At 39.3% G+C, this 25,009-nt stretch overlaps 1 protein-coding gene across 1 annotated transcript in view; it reads left to right on the plus strand.

Annotated features, from left to right (window-relative positions):
- The window catches only part of LOC100646449 (beta-1,4-glucuronyltransferase 1), a 36,297-nt gene extending 25,244 nt beyond the window's left edge, over nucleotides 1-11,053 (plus strand). Inside the window, exon 4 of the mRNA XM_003402865.4 lies at nucleotides 6,338-11,053. Coding sequence (XP_003402913.2) covers nucleotides 6,338-6,544 — 207 coding nt within the window. The 3' untranslated portion in view covers nucleotides 6,545-11,053. The remainder of the gene's footprint in view (nucleotides 1-6,337) is intronic.
- Nucleotides 11,054-25,009: the final 13,956 nt, after the last annotated feature.

Raw genomic sequence — 25,009 nt, forward strand, 5'->3', positions numbered from 1 at the left:
TCCATCGATAGCCTTCTCTAATGTTACAACAATTATAGTAAATGTCCCGAGACTTTAAAGCTGGAATATCGGCCTATGAGATGCAGTGTATACTGAAACTAGATGCAGAGATTTCCAACTATATAATAAAAGAATACAATAGAAAGATTATAGCTTTCATTTTCATTTCCTTTTTCTTTAATTTTTCCTTCTTCTAAAATATATATATTTTTTTGCGCTTAACTATCTTCATCATCAGCTGTAATTTCTTGAAAATTAGGCGCGTCGACTGCACTTGCTCTGCAAATTCTTAATACTTGGGAGCAAAAGCGTAACAACGGGGAATTTCCTTCGTTTCGTCATCCGCATCCTTTCCCTTTAGACTAGAAATAATTTCGCCATGTTCCGCTTGATAATGTTACGCGCATCTCATGCACACAGCCAACTAGTATACGCGCAAATACTTGTAAATAATCAGGATATTCGGTATTCCGTGAGCACGTGTGCTCGTGTGTGTGCGCGCGCGAAGGTTAATGATTAGTGCGAGAACACAAACCGCTTCGGCATTCTGTATTTCTCTTCGTAATGCAGAGATCCAGAGAGGAACAAGCAAAACCGAATGGAGTATGCCCTTAGTGGCCGTGCGAAAGAACGATTACCAGTTACGGAAATTGTGTAAATTTACATTAATACAGTGGCTGAATATCGTTTGAATATACTGCCACATGAAGGTGGAAGTATGTGTTGAATTCCTTGAATAATTCCGTTTGCTTTTCAAAAGTTTTAGTGGCTTGTTCTAACCGCAATTTCGAATATTCAAAGCTTTGTTGGTTACGTTACGCGAGCGGGTAGGAATGAATAATTTGTTTGTTTGTAGAAAGGAAGAAAAATTCTTTTGTGAATCGTGCATGTTCGGAGCTAGGTTATCGATAAATGTAAATATTTATCGTTTAAATAAAGATTCGAGATTCGTAGTAAATAGTTCATGAAATGATATATTTCTAACATTCTAAAAAATACCATGTTTGTATAATATTTTTATGTTATTTCGGACATTTTAATTGGTCTGATTGAACGAACTTCATTTCCCTTTTTTATACAATTTTTATATCTCTACTTTGCTCTCCTTTTTTCTCTCTATCAATAGAACATACATATGTATACACACGTAAATAATATAAAATGCGAAAATTTTTAATACGATTTAATTTGGCCTTACAAATAATAGTTAATAGTTAGCTATCTATCAATAAATTATACTTTAATGTATCAATTCTGTACGATATTTGCTTCCTGCGGTTTGTCCAATTATACTTTTGCATATATTGATTGTTTCGAAAGAAAGATGTAACGTGTCGTCAAATTATGAAACGATCAATATGTAAATAGTAATTGATTTGTTATTTTGCGTGTAATGTTTGCGGATTAGCGTTTTGCGTATGTCACTCTTTTTTCTAAATGTTCTACGTGAAAGAAGAGAATCGTGCTGTTAACTCGTTACTACTAGATTAACTCGAAACTTTCCTCGTCGTGTCATGTCAGTGTGGAATTATTTCAGACTCTGGTGACGCGGAAATGGGATTCTTCGATCAAAGCAAAGTGTCCAGTCTCGGTAATTAGGAAGATACGTCAACTCGTTATGTTGTTTAATGCAATCTGTGTTCTCTTGAAACTCGGCACAAACAGGTGCCCCATGAGTAGCTTGTGCTGCAAGAGCCAGAAATGTTTTACACCGTGGCCGCAAGAATGTGTCCCGCGGGAATGCTGTAAAGGGAATTAATTCTCGTCCACTGACTAATTAAGACGAATAATCGTGTGTAATGCTCATTATGTGGGTAATTCAGTTTTACTAATCAACGAAGCAAGTGCCTACATCAAGGCTGAGGTTCGGGCATAATTCACCTTGACCATTGTACGCCATTAATATTTCCAGTCTCATACTGTTCTTATGACCCCTAGTCATCAGACTTCTCTGATTAAAGTTCATAATGTACCTAGAAATTCTACTGATAATTTAGTAAATTTTGTTGAATGAACACATCGTTTTAATCTAGGAATCAAATTTAGTTTAACTGTACGATTTGACTTGATTTTTTAAATTTAATTTTAGATAATTTATTAATTCTTTGAAGGCAAATTGGGCTATCGAGGATCTAAGAAGAATTTCACTCTTGAATTCCTTACCTCGGAAGTTTTACTTTTATCGAAACTTTCAAATATTTAACGCAATGGAAATATAACGACGAATAAATATATAATATCGATAAGTATTTCAAAATTTTCCAAGAATTTATATTTCAGGTTTTCCGGAAGTTAAAGCAATAAAAAAGCAGACTTTCTAAAATTAATTAATTGAAAGATATTTAATTTCACTTTGTTTAAGTTAATTAATTCTGATAGTTTGTTTCATATCTCTCACTTGTTACCTATATTCTATAATTATATTAATGTTTGGCCCATAAATCGTTATCAATTATTCGTAGTAAAATTTGTTAGCATTTATGGATGCGTCGATGAAGTTACGTTCGGTTGATTGGACGATGACGTTTCGACGATGTCTCTCTGTTCTTACGATCAAAGTTGACGTGATTAATACAATTCTCATTTCGAAAACCATAGCACTATGTCATCCTGCCGCTGCGTACATATAATTATTCACTGGTTGTCTCCGAAACAGTGAACTGAAGATTAGACGCCGTCTATCAATTACTTTGGACGTCGTCAGAGGCGTTATTGGCGCGTTTCCGCTGTGCGGATCCTGCATTTCTCTACATTAATTACGACCATACCCACGTCGTGTGCGGTCTAATGAATCTCATTATATCATCCTTCTGGAGCCGTCTTCTTTTCATTATCTCCTTCGCGATTCGTTAAAATCTGTTTTGAAGAACTATTTGCATAGAACCATACTTTTCTTCGCGATGCATTACGAAACTTTTGAAATCTTTTGTAATTATGAATTATTAATTTATAACTTTTTAAAAATACTTTTTAAAAATACACTGTGATATGAGAAAAGTCTGTCGTTAATTGTTTTCTTGGACGAAACAGATTAGAACTTGAAGATGTAAAACGGTAACGTTTGTATCGTCTAAAAGTTTGAATATGATTACGACCTAGATTTTCAGCTTATTGTTAGTTATAAATTAAATTTTAGTTATTAATATAGAGTCCAGATTATATCTGAACTAATCGTGATAATACTCTGTTCGAATAATCGAATAACTTTCTTTCTACCATTTATTGTAAACTATGTTATAAGTATTAATAAACACAACTAACGCGATAAATATACGCAATAAACACGCTTGCGGCAGATTTTCCAATTTCTATTCTTCACTTTCAATTGCAAGAGACCAGTCTCGAATTTTCCGTTGATCGGTGCACCGATATGAACGACGTTTTATACTTACAGTATTATTTATAATTTTGAACGCACTTTTAACCCTGTTACGTACGTTTACGATCACAATCATTTTCGAAACATTGTTGAGAATTGTGGATCTTGATGGCCGAAATATTGTTATGGAGACATTAAATTTACATTGGGCATTACTATTAACGTAGACATATATTTATTTTATAAACGATTTCTAGAATATTCATCGATACCCACTTGCACGCGTCTTAGCACTTTCTTCCACACCCGACCTTTTGTAGACTGCTAACCGACCGAACTGTTTACATTCGTCTGTTTCTCAGCACACATATCTCCACACACTGATATCCACATGCAAACATCTCAACTACGCATTCGATCTAGTCCAGCACAAAAATTATACATATCTCAATAAACATATCTCTAAAAAAAAAAAAAAAAAAAAAAAATATCTGACCAATCTTGCTAGACAAAGAAAATGTTACTTTAAGACCTACACCGATCGATAGATTCACATATGTATGTTACATTCTGTTATTGAAAATTATTTTGTATATGTATTACAATAGCACAATTTCGTATTGCTCGGTACGTTTGTACAGCTATAACTTTCGTACAATTACGAATCAAACGTCGAAACAGCTACAATATCATTTCCGTCTTGATAATCACAACGTGTCTACCAGCTTTACGTGCAGCTGTCACGTATGACTCGCCATTGTTACGTATGATTATTCACGAAGACGCATCTATACCGGAGAAGAGAAATGCCGGATCCCGTCTGTTAGGTCTGTCTGACCTGTCTCGGTTGGCGGACCGGGGGCGAGATTGCCAGCCGTGTTCTCTTCCTCCTTACTATTCCTGTTGCTGTAATGTCGGAAACACCGTGTTTCCCGTGGGAATGTCACTGTTCGAGCGATATCTACGGCACATTTTCTCAAACTTTCGCCGTGATTTCCACGCCACAATGCAAAAAACTTACGAAACGCACTAAGCGGAAGAAACTGCGGGGCAATATAATTTTAGCTTTAGCCAGCCATTGTGTAGCTACGTTTCCATAGTATTTCTCTCGTGTATGGTGCATGCAGCACGCGCAAAACTACTTTTTCAATTTCACGAAGAAGTTAAAAGCGCGCGAGGACACGAAGCGCAACGAATTGTTTCTGACAAATATCTTGCTAACGTTTATTTTACGTTCCAATCTAAGAGCGGTGAATTTGTGGAACACTTAGATATTTGACGTGTTATTGAAACTGATGATTTTGTTATATATATATATATTTTGGATACATGGACAATTAGTGTAAGCAAGTATTTATAAATCTATCTTCTATCAGCAGTGACATATAAAGTATAACAAAAATTAGATCAATGTTAATTACAATGAATATATGGACTAAGCATTTGGAACTCTTATAATTTATAGATAACTGATTTTTTAATACTTTACATCAACAAGAAATTTCAAAGCTGTGGGTTTTTTCTGACCATAATATCCATTCTTTTCTAATATCTCCCCATAATTCCTTATTTAAAATATGTTTTAACGAAACGATGCATTTATATTTTTGTGTCGTCTAAAATATTCGGCTTACCGTGAATCTAACTATCGGGTTTGGGTAACCCGATTGTCATGAGCAGTGTTCGAGTAAACGAAAAATGTAAATACGAATTTCGGTCCAGCAAACCGATCGAATTCGTTCTCTTTCGCATGCTTGCATACACGCTTCTATCACATATGTTTCAATATATTTAATATGTTTCTTCTATACTTTATCTTAAAATATACGATCCTAAAATTGGATTTCGGAGGCGTGTAACAAGATATTCCATGTAACAATACTAAATGAGCCCTGTGGTCTTCACGTATCGCTTATGTTGAGGTTGACTGACAGAAGAACGAATGGATGAATTTGTAATAGAAAAATATATTGAAATAAATGAAGGTATAAGTGTAAGTATAATGTATGTTGATCCAGATCCTCGCTCTTATAGTGTTACAATACAATGGAAGCGATAGGGAGGACGTTCATATATTTATAGCAAAGGATATTACCAAAAAAGTTAACCTTGTAGCTCTAGCTAAAGGCTACAAGAAGCAGCAATAGAAATCTACTTGTAGCTTCTTTGTTTTTAGACCTTGTAATCCAAAACATAATTTATATTCAATAATACACACAATAAATTTTCTCTAAATTCTATTCTCTTCGTAATAGCGATCTCCAGGTCACGGATATACAAAAGTAAAGATGTAGAGTTTTTCTTGAAGTAATTACTTACAACGACTTACAAAGAATACAAATTTCGATATCGTACGTTCGCTACTTGTAAATAAAATTCTGTATAAATTTACGACACTGTAAAAGGTTGAGGTACTTGGATACAAATCACGTTTGTATTCAATATCATTCTATCCTTGATATGCTTGTAAAATGTTGGAATATTTCTTCCAAAAGGAAGCTTACGAAAATGTTTTGTGACAGTGAGCCACAAAGATACTTCAAAAACTTATAGCGACATTTTATGAATATATTACATGTATTATATGAAACATTTAAAAAATTTGTTGACATTAAATACGCAAGAGTTACAAGATTTTCATTGAAAAAGATACATTCGACCGTCAGTTATCCATTGTTTTAATAAATCTCAATATTTAGAGGAGCCTTCTTTAGCATCTGTTTGTTTGTTTATACCAATGTAGTGTAAATACTAATTTTTTACCAAATGTATAATAGCGCCGGTTAGTAGTGTATCTCACTACAGCGTTAATGAAATTTCACCGATAATCGAAATTTCACACGTATATTATATTCGTCAGACTTTTCTACGATAAGTCCTCGGACTCTGGAACTCGATAAGTTTCAAATCTCCAGGAAAAGTTCCCGAAACTTATTTTCCGAAGCTCTGTCAATATCAACGACGACAGAATGTCACAAACTTGTTACCTTTAAAGAATGATTTCTCTTTTCTGACTAGGTATACGAGATGTACGTGGCCGGATATCAATTCAAGGTTCTCTCTCCAGTATTCACGGGTCACTGGGGTCTACAGACAAGAAAGACCAGACCAGCTTGGCGCGAACGACAGAACAGTGCCAACAGGAAGCACTTCGAGACGTTTAAGAAGGAAGTTTTCGCCCGTTACATGCGCGATCCTTTGAAGATGATGAAGAACCCTCACTGACGAAAAGTTCGTCGAAGGTTTCGCTAATTTATTAGCGAGATCTTGATCGCCGTCCTTTTTATTCGTCGCGCGGGGCTCTCACTGAACCAATCGGGACAACCTTCAGCGTCTTTGTCTCAAGGGCGATGCTGGGCTCTAATTGCTCTACCTGACACGGTGCCATAAGGTTTAAGTTTTTAAACGGACGAACAATTTCATCGACCGTGTCAACGATTCGATTAGGAACGTATCGATCGATTGCTCTATTTTTCACTGTAACCGAGACCAGATCGTTTTCTATATATTTTGTATCGTATCATGAACTTCGAACAATCAGTGAACTTGTATATCGTGATTTTAGTATTAAATACTGGAAGACGAATAGTTTGAAAAACGTCTGTCCGCGTTGCTGCGCGCAAACATCCGGTGGTGTACGTTTAATTCGAGGTCCTCTGCATAATAGTTTACTGACTAAGAATATTAATAAATTGACAAGTCACAGGTAGTAGATTATAGACTTGTGTTTGACAACTTTGCAATTTCGCATCACGTAGAATAATCGTACGGCGTGTAGTTTCTTAAATTTATTTCTACAGTTGAATTTCTTACATTACGGAAATTGTTACCGCTACGAGAGAGAGTTTATTAGTTCTGGTAACTTGTGACTTGTAAAATTTCACTAATAACTAGTTCAATCGTGCAAAGCGAGCCGAGAAATTGATCCATCCATTGTGTAGCGAGTTTTATGGCCTTTTTAACCTTTCACGGGCCTTGAAAAATGAAGAGATTTGTCGTCTCGAACATGATGGTTTTACTTAATGTGTCGTTATTCGATCGTTATTCAAAGCGACCTTATCAACTATCTCGAACCTTCCTGCTATCCCGGCGAATTTCGCGTGTTCCTTGTACGTTAAAGGATCGCTTTAATAGCCCTTCATATTCCGTTGTCATTATCGACAAAATAATCAATTACTGGGTGATCACCCGTATCCGACGTTTCCTGCTTGCAAAGAGTTTGATGTTCGCGTATGATTCCAGTCCATTAAACTTCGCGTTTGTGAATTTTCAAGTTATATACCAGCCGTTGTAACGTCGAAAATGGAAAGTGGTCTACCTTCGTCCGAATCTATTAAGATACGTTTGACTTTTTCGTTTAAATTGCACGTTAACGACTTTACTAAGCCGTAAAAAATCTTCCTTTTCAGTTAAAACAACGGTTAACGAGGCAGGATCAATATCGATTTCAGTGTTCTTAATACTTCTATACAGAAATAGGAGCTAACCCACGAACAGTTTTTGCCTCTGCAACGTTTCAAGCTATCAAAGTTCGATATACGTGTCGTTCATGTGCTATTTCATACGTTGGACAGAGATTGCCGCTTTGTATCATGCGCATATGGATGTTGAAATCATAGCCCGAAAGCTTTCGTTTTCGAATAGTATTTTCCTCGTTCCCGTTTGATATCTTCGCTGGTCATTCCGGTAATATCCGTCCCGGTAAATCGGTGACATATCACGTGTATATAGATCGTCTCAAGCTGGAGAGAAATTGAGACCCGTGCTGTCTTTCTGTCGGCTCGAAGGAGAAACATTGGTACAGTCCGATGTACAGGTCGTACGTCAAGATTGTGTTTCGATCGTGTCGACAACTTTTAATCCTGCATATACAGCGGCTCGCGAAAGTATTTGAATACTTATCATAAAAATTGCTATATATATATATATATTGTATGTATTATACAAAAGATTTTATGATTTAGTTAGATCTCTAATGAGAATCTGAAAATGTACATGGAAATTGCAAGATATTTGTTACAGTAACACATATTTATAATAAAAGATGAGTAGTCACACCTTAAGTACTTAACGAGTGTTAAGTACGATCCCAATAAATATCGTGATATATTGATATAGTAGATAATTGATAGTTTTCGATACCTTTGCGATCTCTGTGAAATATATATTTGCGCGAAACATCTTGCAGCTTCTATGTAAATTTTCAGATTTCTTTCAAACTTTATCGATACGATGGCTATAGACGGGCTTAGTCACAGCGCTGACGAAATTTCAAAATATTTCGTATAACGCACGTAACATATTGACAAGATCTTTCTACGAATACACTTTCCTGAGCCATTGTACGTCGCACCGTATAAACGTCGTAGGTAATGATAACAATGAAATGGTTTTAGCCCATGATCGATCGATTTCGCAACATACAACAGACCAGACTAAGACAATTGACACGATCGATGCTATTCCAGGGCCTAAGGTGTTTGTCATAGATATACATCAGTGGGTTCCACGTAAACGAGCATCTGTTTGGGAACTTGTCGCGAAGAAGAATGCTATTTATTATTAAGATCAAAGTATTTTCACTTTATTCAAGACGCGTATTATGATTGATATTGATTATGTTACTTAATGTTACATATCGATACGACAATGTCCATTTTCTATTCACGGAATCACTTTAGTAGCGAAAGCACTTAGCAAACCTTACCAATGGAACCAAACCCACTACCCCGTGATCGGAAAAATGCGAGGGAATGCCAGTTAAGGAACAAAGCATTTGGACGAAAGTAGGTTCGAATTGTTCGAACACAACATCGAATTACGATTTAAATCAAAAGAAAATAAGGATAAACGTAGCGTGTCTCAATCGCTGGTGAAAGATGCGAATGACAAACAGCTTAAACGAGTCGGTGTAACGATTGGATCGTGTTAATCGCGTTATTGAAAAGTATAAAGGATCGAAAGAAGGTGAAAGGAATGAAAGAGAAACGTAACGAACGAAAGGAACACGAAGGATCGCTTAGGCGTTGCGAATCGTTGCGAATATTTCGTATTTGTTTGTGTCGAAGAGAAGAATCCTTAAAGGGAGGAGAATGAGAACTTGGACGAAGGCAAAAGAAGAAGAAAGGAGTTCGCGTGTGGAGATGCAGGGTAGAGCAATCAAGTAGCCGTGATCAGCGTCGAGGGGATGGTGGCGTACTTATGGGTGCTTCTGGTTCATCGGTTCGTCCTAAACGAAACTAAGCTCGCTTGCTGCTTCCACTCACGGATTCCCAGAGTCATCAGAGACTGCCATGCGGGATCGCGGAATAAATATCTGCCGGTGAGTTTCGCGGCACGTACACGGTGCACGAACGGGGAAACGAGGTCGTAGAACTTAAGCGAACGTACCTCGTTAGCTATCTGTGATTTAAGAGTTTTAAGTTCGACGGATCGATCTCGGCTGAAAAGAAGGAGCCGCGAAAGCTTTTCAAGCGCGCATTCGAAAAGTCACGGAGAACGATGTGTCGTTATATTCGACGCACGATATTGTCAGAGAAAGAAACGGAATTGTATAATTGTCATGTATATATATTGACATGTATATTAACAAAATTACGAAAAGATCGCTGTCAACGAATTTCTTAATCGATCAACCATTTGATAGTGTAATAAAATAGGAAAGAATTCGAAATGAATGTTAGAAAATAACGATCTGTTTATTCTCAAGGTTTCCTGCATTTTTGGTATCAGATACGAACATACGTACATATTGAATTTCTTGTAGAAAATAAATATTATTCGTAATCGACAGAGTTGTTGATAATAGGAAGACAGCTCCACTTTACAGTAATTCGAGTAAACCAACAAAAGTCAATTCAGAAGCAATGAAAATCAAATCATTCTTCGGAATGTGTTATAAATTGTTGCGCTTTGGAATACGAGACTTACACTTCCCTTTTTCTTACGATAAATTCGCTTTAAAAATGAAATGTTGGAACTGCCTCCTTATTGCCGCAAATCCCTCGATTATAGTTACTATATTTCGCAAGTTTTTCGAATCTTCCTCAGAATACGCTGTTAAAAGGTTAGAAGTTCGTGAAACAAATCTTCGTGTTTCGGTTCTTGCGATCCTCGCTGACGATTCGAAAATGAAATTACGCGGTACTCGTAAGGCAGTGACGCTAATGGAAGTCTCAAATTCCGATTTCATTTTTGAATTATCTATACAGCCGCGGCTGTTACCGTTCCAATATCATCGTACGCGCATCCTCGATCAAAAAGCATACACGCAAGTGAAATACAAACGAGATCGACGCGTGATGTATTCGAAAGGCCGCGATATCGCGGCGAACGAGAAAGTGCAGCGAACGATCTTTTTATCCGGTTCTTCGGTGATGCTATTGCCACTTATCACGCGACATTCCAATGTTATCGAATTATCCCAAGTTTCCCGAAACGAGAATACGGAGAAAAATGAGACAAAGTGAGATTTTGATAGAGCTATTCGCATTCGCGTCTTTTCGAATCCTATTCAGCTCCCTTCCCTTCCCGTTGTCTCGTCTCAACAGCAAGAACATTGCTCAACGATTCGTCACTAGTAAACCGATTTGTGTAATTTATGGAACATTTTATGACACAGAGTTATTGTATATTATAATGTTTTTACGAATACGTGTAAACCGCCAAAATGATTGTAACACGAGATGATTACTGTTAAAAGGTGAGGCACAATAAATCAGTACGAAGCATGGATATGAAATATTCTCTTCAATGCATTTCGATATCAACCAATTACAAGCGTATTCAATGAAAAATCGTTTCCACTCGAATGACAGTCGTTGTACGTAAAATGTGTTTTATTATATGGCTGGGAATAAATCTAAAATAACCAAAAATATCGTAGGCGGACGAAAAGAACATTTATGAACAATATTGTTACGTCATAGCGAATCAATTTGTACGATATATCGTATATGGCTGATACAAGATTATTTTAACGTATAGAGATCTTAGAAAGAAAGCTGGAACTTCAAGCAGAAAAGAAACGGCTACAAGTTGCAAGTTAATGTCCATTTATTTTCGCAGAACTTGATCTATGCTTGATAACGTGTTCGCGAATAATTCTTTCGCCTAGTTGGGAAACTAGAACGGCTTGAAAAAGGACAAGCAATTAAATACACGGTGTCGAGGTGCGCTCATGATACGCGGATTATTTTCCGATGGTAACTAGCAAACTTCACCACCGACTCGATGTAACTTCGAAGCGAAAACTTTGTAATCGCTCGGAATATTGGTTTCGGGGCAAGTGTTTTCAGTCAAGGTGGTATGTAAACTTTCCAAAGAATGTGCTTTATTACATTTTTTTCGTCGCTTCTTTCCCGTGCTGCATCCAGGGTACATCGTGAGACCGCGCTTATCGAAACGCGAAGAATGTCTACGGATATCGATAAGGTATCGCGTCTCTTCGTGCTCCGAGGTGATGAACAGTCGAGGGACGTAACGTCTCTTTATTATTTTCGAACACGAAAGAATATCCTGGTAATTCGATTCCATTTTTCTTTCTATAGACAATAGATCGTTACTGCGTTAATTTGGAAAAAAAAACGAATCTTTTCTTATCCTTTGTGTTTTTGAACGATTGCCTTTATTGGCTATTTAACGCGATAAGGATGAGAAATTCGCAATGAACTCATTCGCTTTTCATTTCTAGATTTACTTCGTTTTCTACAAGTGTCCTAATACTTATAAACGGAGGTGATCGATCGATCGATTACGTGATATTAACCTTGGGTTTGACTTTCTCTATCGGCTTATAGAAAATCATTTCTGACATTCTTTATCGCTTATCTCTTAATCCAGAACATTTTCTATAAACTCACAATTTATACGTACAATTATTAACTTCGTAATTGTTTCTTTCTAATCCTCCTTTATTTCTATCGAGTTAATTCGATCGTTAATCTTCATTGTAATGCTCCTTCTTCGGTCGAACTAAGTACGTATACCATATAGTAAGAAGCAGTTATCAAGTATGTACGGTGCGCAGAGAGGGAAGCAGACGTTTCGATTTCAATTCTTGCAACGAGACAAATAGGAACACGTTGTGATGTCAGACTATTTTCGAGGAAATTGTCATAATGCTGGGTAATCCGATTTTGTTCCGTGCCAATATCGAACGACAGGAACGCGGTACGACAATAGTTTGTTGTAACCAAACTCCGCACTTAACGTATTTCACAAAGGTACTGCGGTCGAGCTGATACGATCGATGCTGTTGCGATTACCAAGTCCTGTTACGTGCATCTCCAATCCGTAAACGATAAGCGGATTTTTCTATACCTTTTGTTTTACACAGCACGTTGTTTTTACGTAAGACACAGAGGAATTTCTTTTTACTCATACACTTATACGATAATGTAAATTCGACGTCTGTTGTCTATTATAAGTTACTCGCTACTTTTTCTTTTTGTTTTTTCGCGACGTATAAATAAAACTTTCTAAATGTCAAAGTGATTCGTTTTATAAATTAAGGGTTCCACGAAGCAAAGAAACTAGATCGCAAGAAACGAATCTCGAAGACAAGACTTTTCGTCCTAATCTCTAACTTTTCATATTTTTATAGCTCAATGATTTAATTCGATATCGATATCTTAGTAAATTCTCAGTTGGCTTAAGAAAAGCTTACAACTATACATATAACTGCAAGGAAGAACGATATCTGTGTCTATGTAACAGGCTTTTGTTATATTTTCATCGAAGGAAAAATGCCACTATTTTTCACGTTCGATTTCCACGCTTTTTAAACATCGCGGCGCTGTCATATCTATTGATAACGAATGAAACCGAGCGATTAAGATTTAGCAACGAACCAGTAATCGCGTGTACGCTTGCAGGACGATCAGCGACATTCATCGCCATTGAATCGGCACGACGATCCGCAGGTTTCGATAACACAAAATCGAATGAAACCAAACCGCGGTTACGCGGATCATACCAGAATGCGAGCGGGCCATACTTCTGTCGTTCCCGTTGTTCCCACGGTTCCCGTCGCTTTGTGCAATTTCGGCTTGCTTTGCCGCTTTCACCGGGCTTTACCAAGCGAAACGAACGCCGTTCCGTTTTGCCTCGCGTCGCGTTGCTCGTTTTGCCACTCGCGCCACAGGATCGACGTGTTTCATGGGAACATGAAATAGGAAACACGAGACGAAGATGTCGCGAGTGGTTGTAGGTGTAGACGTCGTCGTCGTCCCAGGACCAGACTAATTCTATCTAATCTCGAATAATCTTCGCTAATCTTGTGCAATCTAACGACAGCTTCGTAGGGCGACGACGCCGCAATAGGTTCGTTTTCAATTAGAGAGAGTTTGATGGCATCTACGTTCGATCGACCAAAACTCGACCGACTGAGAGGAAGGCTGAAAGCGCGATCGATTGGCAGCGAATCTGTCGACGAAACAAATCGCGGGCATTGTCGAAAGAAAAATTCTCGCAAGAGTGGAATACTTGTAAACTTTGCGTGCTATCGACACAGACACATAATCTATGCTTGCGAGCATTCAACAAGTACGACAATCGTACCAAGCCCGTACACACGCCGTATATGGTGTACAATCTTAACATCGAGGTATCTACGTAATTCCTCGTTAGTTCGAGTCATAGGAAATCTCCCGAGTTCGTTAGACTGAACAGAAGCGGGTTGCTCGGATGGCAAGCTTTCACGAAGACGAAGGTTTCCAAGGGTGCAACAATTGACCGTGTAATCGCGGTTTCCTATCTTATCTCAGTACATCCTTTAATATTAATCTGGAAAGTGCTCCTCCGAACCGTGCAATAATGGGCTTTGTTCGTGCAGCGGAATCAACGGCGACGGGAAGGGCATTCAACGATCCTCCGAGGAATATGCTCGTCCGGATTTTCAGAATTTTTCCTCCCAGACTCAAAGGAAACAGCGCACCGCTGTCGCTGGAATCGTCGGTCGATCGATTCGTCGTCAGGAACGACCCGCTTTCAAACGGAACGTCGATCTTCCGTTCCGACGAAAACTGCGCGCGCGACAAACCGAGCTCTTCCTCCGCGCCGGCATTTTCCGCTGACAAATGGAACTGATCCATTTAATCGTGCTAAACGTTGTCCCTTTGAACGTGGCACGCGTTCATCCGCCATTCACGTCTTACGAACGTGAAACTTCCGTCTAAACGTTGAACGGTCTGACAAGCTGTTTCTGGTGTTTGCATATCTATGCGTGTAGGGAATATAATTCTGATTAAAAATTAGCTTTAAAGTATCACACGGTAAACAAAGATCAAAGGAGAAGTGTTCTGGTTACAGAGGGTTGATCGTTCTTCCGAATTATTCAAAGTTGCTGAGAAATTAATTAAACGAATTCTTCGATATATATATATATACACACGTATGTGATTTAATACATTAAATCAGAGTGAAACGAGTAGCGAAAGGAAGGACAGTATCGATGCGCGCGTATTTTTTCACAGAAAAACTTGAAAAATGTTGCTTCGTAAAATTAGCCGCGCGGCAACACAGAGAGAGAGAGAGAATGGACGCAGCGCATTCCGCGAAACGGAAGCGATCGATTCCGTATGACAAGCGTTCGTTTCAATCTATTCGGGTCGGAATTTTCGTGAGACTTGGTGGAATTCGTTATTTCATCGGAGAGGCGTGCGAAATTCGTCGAAAAGTTGCCGCGATGGAAGGAAAACATGATCTGCGTGCACAAACAATTCTGTCAACGAATTTAATTTCATCGCGATGTAAATTTGTATCCGTTCGGTCGAACGAAGAGAAAAGGATTCAATTAAAATGGAATACTGCTGGCAGCGACGCGTGGAATGTTTTTCGAAAAGGCTGAAAAATACGAAGCTGATGACTGCTCGCCTCCAGTCTTCTCGTTTCCGAGCGGCAAAAAAACTTTCGGACTTTTATTTCTTTCCATAGCTGTGAAATCTATGAACGTATGTACAAAATATTTTCAAACTCTATGCAACAATATCTTGATACCTGTTCGTTCGTTTTACAATTTTTTTACATCAAATATCGTATTAATAGAATAATACATTTCACAACAGACAAACGAAGAAGACAAATACACCGATAATTTTCGTAGTTTCTAGTATCGCTCTATTAACTCGATAATTTCCCAGACGACTTTGTGCAAAGCGCATCACGCGACATAAAAATATAACGACGGAACGCGTGAAACAGGCGACGAAAAAACTGATTTCATCCTATAAGTTAAAGATGTTTCGTCGCAGTTAAACGTTCACGTTTAATAACGCAGCGGATCTGTAGACTAAACAAGTCCCCTATATCGTCTGGTCCGTGGCAGAGTGTCTTAAGAAGTATAAAAAATATTAAAAAGAGCAAAGTCTCTGGGAAAAACCGCCCTCTCTCTCCGGTAAGACAAGGTAAGAGAAAGCATCGTTTACGGGAGTTTCGAGGTTTCCTTTGAAACGCAGCAGATCCCGGCATGGTTGTTACGAATAATACCTCCGTAACGTCTTGTCCAACGCTCTAGGATTTCAATTGTTAAGCCCCATGCCAGTGAGCTCGTCGGGAACGAAGAATAGCAAAGAGACGAGAAAAGGCGGTGGGCACAATGCTCGGTTTCGTCGGTCGGATTCGACCAGAGCCTAGGTTCGTTTCGCTCCGTCAGACGGCGAACATCGACGACGAATAGCGAGGAATCTCAGCGAACCATTTAATGTCAGCCACGACGAACGTCTTTCGAGAAATTGCCAGGACGAATATTCACGACACGGAACTTCCCACTTTACCACGACCTCCAACTTTGAATTAAGGCTCTAATCCGAGTTTCACGGACCATCGCGAGACTATCAGTCGCGTGATCGGGATGCCCTCGTGTTTAGGGCCGAGTCCATTAACCGTGAACTTTCCCAAGGTGGGAGCGTACCGAAAGCGACGTTTAATGATCCACGGACGAACCGGTGTCGTAGGTTTTATGGAGCCGAAAGGAACTTGGCGGAGACGGCGCGCAAGCTTCCATACCGCGACTTGTTGCCTGCATAATGCAACTTCTTTCGCCTGGTACTTGAGACTCGACGGTGTTAATCGAAACGTACTGTTTTTCGTTCAACGAATTTGTTCGATCGTTTTACGAAATTATCCTTAACGTCGAAATGAATCTTTCGTTCCACGTTGTCTGGCCAACGAACGTTTCACCAAGGATCGCTAGCCGACATTCTATTGCCGTGAAGCTCGTAGCCCTCGAACGTAACGCGCATAGAGTTCGCTCGAACGCACCGGGAAGCAAGCTGACGATCCGAAACCATGATCGGTCGATCGGTGATGCGGTTAAAGCAATTGCGGATTCCGGCGGTGGCCGCCGCCTTACCTAATAATTTAAGGGATCATCGCTTCTCCGCTCGCTCCGTTCCACCTTGGTATTTGTCTTTCGGTCGATTTCGGAGAAATTAATCTTGGTCATCCACCCTGTCTACCTGCTTCGCCGTCCTTTCTTACATCCAACGCACCCCTCTCTCATCCATTCGTATTCTTTCGTTCCACCGATTCACGGTCGTCTCGTCCTTTTGTCTAACGATTTCCGTTTTCATCGTAGGCGGCTGCTCGTCATCCGCTCAGTCTGCTTCGATGTGGAAAGACCGCGTCCTTTTCTTTCCCGGCTTTCGAGTGTCAAATATTTGCGAAGCCCGGAGCTCGGCACGATCGTTCTCGAGATTACACGGGAATGCGGGTGATCAAAAGTTCGTCGTCGACGTGTAGAAAGGGGGGAGGGGACGTTCGCTGGCACGGGAGGCGGTAGATAGGAGGAGGAGGAGGAGGAGGAGGAGGAAGAGGAGGAGGAACAGTGGAAGAGTTGATAGGTGAGCGAAGGGGGTTGCTGGATAAGGGGTGGAAACGACGGTGGCTGTGCGGTAGAGCGCGCGGATCGGCCTTCGGGGCTGTGGAAGACGGCCTCGATGCCTGCAGCAGCGGAATCGTTTTGTAATTGATAGGAGTGTTTGTTCGCGTTTGTAAATACCATTCCATTAGTGCTGCCGCGAGCATGAACTACATGAACTTGGTTGCACGTCAAAGTTTCGAGCTCCTTCGGCTGTCGACCGGGCTACCGCCTACCGTGCAACCGGAAGTGAGAGAAATTGAGTGCCTCGATTGTTCTCTCGCCATTCCTTCTTGTCGCTGTCGCGTATATACCTGTTGTACGAACTGCTCTTTTCTCTCTTTGTCCTTCCTCCTTTCCATTTTTTATTTTGCTCGTTTTCTATTTCGTCCTGCTCGCCTTGATATCTACTCGTGTTCCTTCCGTGCTCGCGTTTCTTCTCATCTCGATTCTTTCTAGTAGATTCGACGCATCGATAAAATTAATTTTATATCACTTTTCAATATCTTTTTTTCTACCCCGTGGTTTTAGATTCCTTTCCCCTTGCTGACTTTTTGTTGAAAAAGCTCTTCCATTCTTTTCATTGCAATCTTCGTTTCCATATTTTCGTATCGGAGTCGGTTTTACTTCCGCCTTACTGCCGTCTATCTTTTTAACTTCTTCACCTCGTGTCGTGTTTACACATTTTTCTCCGACGATTTCTCTTCCCCGACGACCCTCGCAACCTTTTCTCTTACCCAATTTGGTTTATCCCTTGTTCTTCCACATCGATGTTCTTCGATGTTCTTCCTTCGCTGGTTCTTCCTATTCGCATTTAAGTATTCCCTTTCTCCATTCTGCTCACCCTCAGCCACATGGTCTTCCGTAAGGTTTCGCAAACACGATTGCACGGATAGCTGCTGCAAGTGCACGTGCCACGATTTCCTTGTTGAATATGTACACACACGTACGTACGTTCATGCATGTAAAGCGTACACGCTCGAAACGTTCGAGACACACACGATTCCAGAGGGATCGTCGATGCTAGGTAACTCGATGGATTATGCGGCTAATTTCTAAAGTGGTCCGCAGCCTCCCTGAATTATGCGCCGCTAGCCTTAGTGGCTCGACAGTCGGCCGATCGATTAATATCGGTCGTAAGGTTACCTCTGTCCGGGTAGCATGGCCAGCCGTGCTCGACCTTATCGGCCATGTCCTACGATTTGTCAGAATGACGCATACGTTTGCGCATTATACCGGAAATTCTCCAGAAACGAGCTCTCCTGCGGTTAATTCCGGTTTAAGGAGCTCGCTGGCTTCCTCATTTGCATAACAGCACCGATTTGATGGGAAGAGCAATGATTTGCGGATGGAATCGTAACGTCAGAACGAGATAGCGAGTATCGTTACTTGATTCGAAACCAGCACACCTTTTCTACATAAACGTTTTATTTTTCATCGGAAAATTAATATAAAAGCATAAAGTGTGCACGTCGCGTACCGTTGTCCTCGCTTCGTGAAAATCGCTACTTGTCTCTCCGTAGATCGTTCCCTTAAATTTTGCTTTAATATTCCTTCTTGACTTTCTTTCGCATGGCGACGTACGTACGATGTACCAATTACACATTGTTCGTTACAGAATCGTCGCGCCATATGGCTGTTTCTTCTATTTCCACTTCTCAACTTTCCCGTCTCAACTTACTCGTTATCGTTTCCACGCGGAATCACGATCAAAGGACCAAAGCGACAAACAAAGGGGGATCCGCGCGAATAGAAGCTAGACAGTTTTATTTCGCTGGTTCGGGAGGGTTCTCGCAACGGAGAAGCGAAACCGCAATTTTATTTGCGCGATTTCGTAGCAGCTCGTGCGGGAACGTCATCTTGTTTTGAATTTTACGGCTGATCACTCAACGATACGGCGTCTAGGTCGCGTTCTATCGTCGCCTCTGGTAAAAAGAGAAACGAAATTCCCGTTCGGCAGATTCTTTCGTCCAAAAGCGAACAGACAGCGGCGAGATTTTTACACCAACGCCCACGTTTCCGCTGTAAAAATCTGTGTTTCGCAGAGAACCCTGTGCATGCAAAAAAGCATTGCCCCGGCAGATAATCGAGTCAGCGAAATCGTACCGGAACGAACGACCTCCTTTCGATTCGGCCAACGTGCTACCAACCCTCCAAACGAAACGATATTTGCCTGGATTCGTTTTTCAAAAATTCTCCAACCTCTCTCCGCGTGGCTCTTCCTTTATGATAATGCATTTGGTAAATTGAAACTTTTGCCCGGGCAATTTTGTCATCACTGATATCGATACGCGTCGGACTGGATCGTTCTCGACGCCTAATACGTTTAGAGATGAATTTACGTAAGTGAATTCTGCGATCGAACGATCAACGTGCAAGTACAGCTTCCTCGAGTAATAATCGGTAGTGGTAAGTCTGTAGCAAGTACTAGCGTGCTTTGTGGTACGAACGATTCTGACAATCGAACGTCGTCGTTATGCCAGTATTTGTTAGACAGCTTCGATTATTTAGCTCGATAGCTTATTCGGTTTCTTGGACGATGTTTATCAAATAAGGATTTTCATTTATGGTTTCCATAGCGAAGTGTTATTGAAAATTACCATGGCTTGTCGTGGTGCATGATACAACATATTTCTAGAAAATACTGTCTTTCTTCGTACCAAACAATTACAAGAACGAGTCTAGCCATTTATAATAATTCAGTTTTGGTAACAAAGAAGCTATCGTTGATTTAACGAAAACCGTCGAAACAATTAAATTGAAAGTTGCGTCTCAATTATTGGCATAACGATATCGAGTCCAATTTCCTCGCTCGAAAATTACGATTTATCATCTTAACCAGTCTCAATTTCATTTCATCGATATAGAAGCGATATAGATCGTTGATAAAAGTACAGCAGAGGATCGATCTGTAAAATCGAATTTAAACAAACGATCGACGACGCTCACGATGCGATGAGTGTCTTTTGGAAGACCGTAAACTGGTCAGATTCCATAGGGAATGGTAGGTGAAAATGCTGTTTCCGTGGGTTGGCCGCGAGCGGAGATGACGCGGTCCGAGTGAAACCTACGCTCCGCCACAGAACGAAGCCCGCAATATTTGTCCTGGCAATGAGTAATTAAAATGCAAATTACGAGTCACGAGTAAATATGTTTGCACGAGTCGTGCCAAATGCAGCCCGCGATCGCTAGGATTACCCTTTCAGCGGGACGCGATAACACCGACCGTTTTTGGCGTTCGCTTTCATGCCAGACATTGAAAATCGGCCAACACGCTCGCGAGAAACAATTAAAACGCAAGATTTATACACGTCTCGTATTTTTTCTGTACGTTATGTCCTCGCAACAAGAGAATGTTATTGTTTTGTATCGCTTCGCGCGGTTTGCCAGTGGTCATTGCGGTACTCCATGATATTTATCATACTTAACCGAGAATAATATTTAATATTTATATAGTTCTAATTTATCCGTGTACACATATCGCGCGATTTACGAACACCACGGTGGCTTCGATCGAAACGGTCTCTAGGATACGGTGTCTAGAATAGGATGAATTTGTTTGCTTTTGAATTTCGTGTATTGGCTAGATTTTTTGTTCAACGAACACGCAGTTTCGTATCAAAAGGAAAATATAGATTTGCAGACGAGCTTGTATAAAATCTACAAAACCCGAGAGGAAGAACAACAATGTGAAAAAGAAGGAAATGAAAAGAAAAGGGATAAAAAAGGTCGAATATTCTTATTCACGAATCAAATATTCTTAATAGTTCCTTTTGCAATCAAATTACTCTTACCCCGTAAGTTTACGTCTAAAATATATATATATATTTTACGAACTACATATATAGCCTTCGAAGATGTTTCTATATAGCAAAGAAATATAAATTGCATCGTAAATCCATTTAGATTGCGAAGAAATAATTTTTTCTTCGGTGATATTCTGAATAGGAAATACTATACTACAACTTGAGAACATTTTTGTCGAAAACAGAAGGATTAATCTATTTAGTTAATTAATAGTTTTTCAGCGAACGCGAAAGAAACAGCGTCGACCCGCTTTTCGTACATTCCGAAATAAGTTGCAGAATTTAGGGAATAGAGTATATAAGCATTAAGCATTTGAACAACGTACAAATTCTCGTTTCATTGTTTACATCGAATGCATCCTTTCTATTACCGCGTGCACGCGTCTCTTGCAACGCGTTTCGCCGCGTATCTTCACCCTTTCACCGACTCGTTGCTTGTCTTCGCGCGAGCCAACCCATTTTACGGTCCCCGACCTCCGACTCGCAACTCGCGGTATTACTGAGCGTGGTAATTACCGTGGTTCTGATTACCTCACCATCCGAAGGCAGATAATTGCACGCGATGTATCCAGCAGCGCGACATCCCGCGCGAAAATACCATTACGCGGTCGTTCCTTCTTGCCGAATTGTCCTCGATATTGGACTATTTTTTTCAATGACAGCAATTGGATTTTATCCAAACCGGGGAAAGTTTTTCAAATGAAGCTGAAATAAGGTATTACGGGAACGTTTTAACCATTTTAACAATAAAATTATCTGCGTAATTTTTGGTCAGTCGAATTTTATTTAAACTTCTCTCCCCGTTTTTTTGAAATTGAAACTTGTTTTCGTAAATTGATTTGACATTTGATAATATATTTGTACGACAATGAGTATTATACGTTTAGTAATGATGCGGTGTATTAATTTCTAGGAAAGTTTACGAAACGTTCGTTCGAAATCTTATTGCTTCTTTTGAGCGATATAATAGCGGCGAAAATTTGATTTTTGGAGACTCGTTACAGCGAATAGAACGTACTGTGTAAAATTTAAACTTGTTTCCTCTATAAACATGTGAAATTTGATTAACATGGGTACGTTTTATAAACGATTGGAATGAAACAATACAACGCCTAGGAATGTTTAATAATTATTCGTAACATATATGGTTATAACGTTTCTGTATACGAATAATGTGTATTTCCTCTGGAAATATTAGCAAAGAAATACTTGTATCAATTCTACATATATCGATAATATTTTGATTCTTATTTTTGTATTTAAAATCATAAAGGAAAATATTACACGAGCCTCGATAGAGTTTAACAAAATTTGTCGAAACTTTGCTCGATAATTGTGTATACTAAATTAATTTTATTGGAAAATAATATCGCGGTTAATACATCAACGTATGACCTTTTAATAAACAAATGTATTTTATATATATATATATATTAGCCTATATTCAGTCGCTATAATTAAGAGTTATATTTCTTCGCCAATATTCCAATTTGCTGCACGAGAAGGAACAAATCCATACCTTTATAAATAAAACTCAGGAAATCTAATAAATATTATAACAAGTACTGTAGTTTGATTATTTTGTATACTTTTACGTATCGTATCTACCTTTAAATTTCCCATAAATGCACAAAGTTCAGTCTACGGATAATTTTTCAACATGTCTAACAACTGCGCCAAAGTTTCTCACAAACCCAGCAGCAGTCGAGCGTGGCAGCTAGTTCTAAAGAAAACGAGAGATATGGTAATTGAATTCCTCGATACTGATCCGATCCGAAAATGGAAAACAAACGAAAGTATGGCGATATGTGTATTTACCGTGTATCGATATCGAACGAAGCAGTGGTCGTGCCACGTTCACCGTCGTTTCGCGTGTTTGTATACGCGCTAGGTGTGGTAATTACAGGTGCAGTAGCCTGGTCACGGCCGTTTGAAATTCATTTGGCAGCTAGTAATAGAAAAGCGAACCGTGTAAGTTCAGAAACTCGAACGTTATCGAGAGGGGACTGGTTGGCCGGATGCGAGGTCTGGATCGCGGTTAGCCATCCGGTTCCGTAAGCTTCGGGCCAACCTGCTGGTTACCTCCCAAAGGCCTTGTACTCGGAAATAGAGTGCGCTATATACGGCGCATGCGGTAATTCCAACGGGAATTGTTCGGCTGCTATTGATGACACCTCGCAGACCTCTTGCATTTTAACAATAAGCTAGTCATTAGCTCTCTTCAGTTCGTTTCTTCAATGCACTTCTCCTTTCCCGCTCTGTTATACGTAGTCGTTTGATTCGATTTTACCGCAGGGATGTTGCGAGATCGTTGATACGAGGAACGGTGTACAGACTCGCAGACATATTCTTAGAATTGTGGCCTCAAGAGGATATAATATGTTTCGCAGATTATTCTTTTCAATAGAATCAGTTGATTGAGATTGTGATCATGATATATGACTGTAGATAATGGCAGGTGATTTACTTTTTTTAATCAGTGTCTTTGTACATGTTTTTATCTGTTGATTTCCCCCTTTCGTTCTTTGTCTTCTTTTAGAAAAATATACGTTTCTTTTTGTGGGTTTTATACATATGTACGGGGGATATATATTTATCGATTAATAGGATAAATGGTAATATAAATTAATCTTTAGAAGTTATCCTGATATCCAGAGCTATCGCGATATTATTCGTAACTATCGCAAACGATAACCTTTCAACTAATGTCGAACAGTAATGAAACGCAAACGTAAAAATTAAAGGTAAGACGTAGTGGGGTCAAATTTCTGCTCATATTATCTTTAGGCGTTTCGATAAAACGTACCGATCTGTATTCTATTTCAGTTTCATGAGATCCGTTTATTTCTGGGGATATTTAGGCGAGTCTGGAGAGCTTGATGGATCAATTACGTATGTGTCTCTGGGAATCTCTGCGTTTCTACATTTACTTTAACTCGAGTTATATTAATCGGTATATTTACGACGTATAGAATATAATCGTGTTGCAATATCTGGACTGTAGATTACAGATGAATGCAATTTGATTCGTTCCGTCGTTCTGAAATAAAATGGAACGTCGAATAGGATAATCTTGGCAAAGCTGATCTTCCGAAAACAACATTCTCGGTTTAAATTCGTATAATGCAGAGGCAATAAACTATGACGATATGCACGGATAGTATGCGACAAAGCAATAAATATGATATTTGCCTTCGTACGAGTCAGTTTTTAAATAGCGTTTCAAGGAATACATCAAGAAATATACTGGTTAACTCATATACCAAAGTGGCTATAAAAGTCTAAATTCCGTGGTACGCGAAGTTTAAACGCGGAAATTATTCAGGTCTCCGCGTATATATTTGGCTAACGACCGTTCTGTTGACTACCTCGAGGTACCAACTACTTAACTCGAGACATTAACTCTTTATGCATCGCTAAGAGAATTTACTCGATACTCTCTGAAAAAAAATGTATTTCCTGTCTGTGATAATCAAAGTTGCGCCCGAACGAATACCGCCTCGTATAAGAGAGTTATTAAAATTGTAACGAGATTCGCACGTATGGAATATTCCGTCGATTCGAAATCCTTGTTTCTACGTTTTATTTTTAACGAGTTTTACTTTCATTTACTCTGGTTGTTTCATTCATGCGAGCTAAACTTTCTGAAACATATCTTGATAATATCGTACGATATTTCAATATGTTGAAATTGTATAGGCGTACAGTGTAACGATAAGAATACTATTTTATTAAAAGTACATTGTTTTCCAATATAGACGCTATTATCGACAAGGCAAGTTTGGCAGCTCGAAAATTCAGAAAAATTTGAATTGTTTTTTAGACGTAGCCCGGCTAACGTTAATAAACGAAACCACTTTCTATTTCGGAAAGAAACGGTTCATAGGGTTGTAATCGCCCTCCAAAATAATTGCTAGCTTTCGTATCGTTGCGAATGTTTTGCGAAATCGTGCGAGATATGGCAAAACCATAAATTCAAAGTTTTATGATTTTTACGTTATGTGAAATATACTTCCATTATCCTTA

Source organism: Bombus terrestris, chromosome 6, assembly GCF_910591885.1.
Source record: "Bombus terrestris chromosome 6, iyBomTerr1.2, whole genome shotgun sequence".
Lineage (NCBI taxonomy): Eukaryota > Metazoa > Arthropoda > Insecta > Hymenoptera > Apidae > Bombus > Bombus terrestris.